Source organism: Colobus angolensis, unplaced genomic scaffold, assembly GCF_000951035.1.
Source record: "Colobus angolensis palliatus isolate OR3802 unplaced genomic scaffold, Cang.pa_1.0 Scaffold99, whole genome shotgun sequence".
Taxonomy (NCBI): domain Eukaryota; kingdom Metazoa; phylum Chordata; class Mammalia; order Primates; family Cercopithecidae; genus Colobus; species Colobus angolensis.
In genome coordinates this window covers 3,875,412-3,876,664 of record NW_012123931.1, presented here as the reverse complement: position 1 = coordinate 3,876,664, position 1,253 = coordinate 3,875,412, and the positions used below count along the sequence as shown (strand labels likewise).

The following is a 1,253-nucleotide window of genomic DNA, read 5'->3' as shown; positions in this document are numbered from 1 at the left end:
AGTGGCTCGGGGCCGAGAGAGGGGCCCGCCCCCTCCCCTGGCGCCCGGGCGTTGCGGCTCCCGGCTGCCAGCGACTTGGTGCGACTTAGCCGGGGCTCCGGCCCCGCCGCTCGCTCGCCGCAGCGTTACAGCCGGCTCTGGTGTGCCAGCGCGCACACTCACACACACTCACCCAAAGCCACACGCTCCACGCGGGGACAGCGCGGGGACAGCCCGGGACCCGCAGAGCCGAGTGCACGCACTCCCTCCGGGTGCAGCATACTCCGCACCCGCCCCGCGCAGCGTCTGATCCCGCGCCCGACCAGCCGCGCGGCGCCGCCTACCTTTCCAGACGGCGAAGATGCGGGGTCCACTCCTTGAGTGGCCTTGGGCGGAGGCGGCGGCCGCCCAGAGCAGCAGCAGCAGCCGCAGCAGGAGCACCGACCGAGCCGGTGGGCCAGGGACGCGGGCGCGCGGTGCGCTGGGGGCGGCACGTCCGGGCGGAGGAGGCGTCATCCCGTGGCCCCGGGAGCGACAGCAGCAATCAGCCGAGACTGAGCCAGCGCCCGGCCGCAGGCAGACCCAAGCGCTAGGAGGCGGAGCCAACGCTGACCCCACCCCGCCCCTCCCCCCGCCCCTCGCAGCCTTTTCTCGCCTCACTGGCTTTCCTGAGTGAGAGCGGAACCGCTGGGGGAACCTTCGCCACCCTCTCCCGGGCAACTCTACAGGGAAAGCCCAGCTGCGGACAAGCCAGACTTGTGGTCTTCTGCCAGGGGCGGCAGGCCCTATCCCCTCTCTGGGCCTCAGTTCCACTCCCTGCACCCCATAAAAAGATTGGCCTAGAAGTCGTGGAGGACCTCTGTCCAAGGGCACAGAAGAGTCCAACACCCAACAACCTTGCTATGGCCAGCTAAGTGGTTCGCACCCTGAGGACTATGGTCCTTGGAGGATGGGTTCGCCTAAGTGGACACAGCTCCCTGCTGAGCCTACCAGCAGGCACAACGATGATATGTGGGGAGCACTCAGGGACCCGCTATTGCTCTGCCTGGGAGAACACTGGAAATTTTTCATCTTGGCCTGGCTCCTTCCCCTCCCTCTCCTTTCTCCTCCCTTCCCCAGCCAGCAGCCTTCTGGGCTGCCTCCCCCCCAGCCAGCTGGTGTAGGCTCAGAAAATCCAAACTCATTTCCATGTGAGTGGAGGGGGATATAATTAGGAAGGCCCCTTCCCCAAGTAGAGAGGGGAGCATCCCCCATGCCCAAGACTCACTGTGGGG

The 1,253-nt window shown here is 66.9% G+C and overlaps 1 protein-coding gene across 3 annotated transcripts in view; it reads right to left on the bottom strand.

Annotated features, from left to right (window-relative positions):
• Positions 1-1,038, bottom strand: part of SEMA7A (semaphorin 7A, GPI membrane anchor (John Milton Hagen blood group)) — a 25,247-nt gene extending 24,209 nt beyond the window's left edge. For 2 of the 3 annotated variants that reach the window (XM_011932906.1, XM_011932907.1), the window contains exon 1: positions 324-1,038. In XM_011932906.1, coding sequence (XP_011788296.1) covers positions 324-495 — 172 coding nt within the window. In that variant the 5' untranslated portion in view covers positions 496-1,038. Of the gene's footprint in view, positions 1-172; positions 282-323 lie in introns of those variants that run through there. The other variant, XM_011932908.1, reaches the window with a different exon arrangement.
• Between the last annotated feature and the right edge of the window lie 215 nt (positions 1,039-1,253).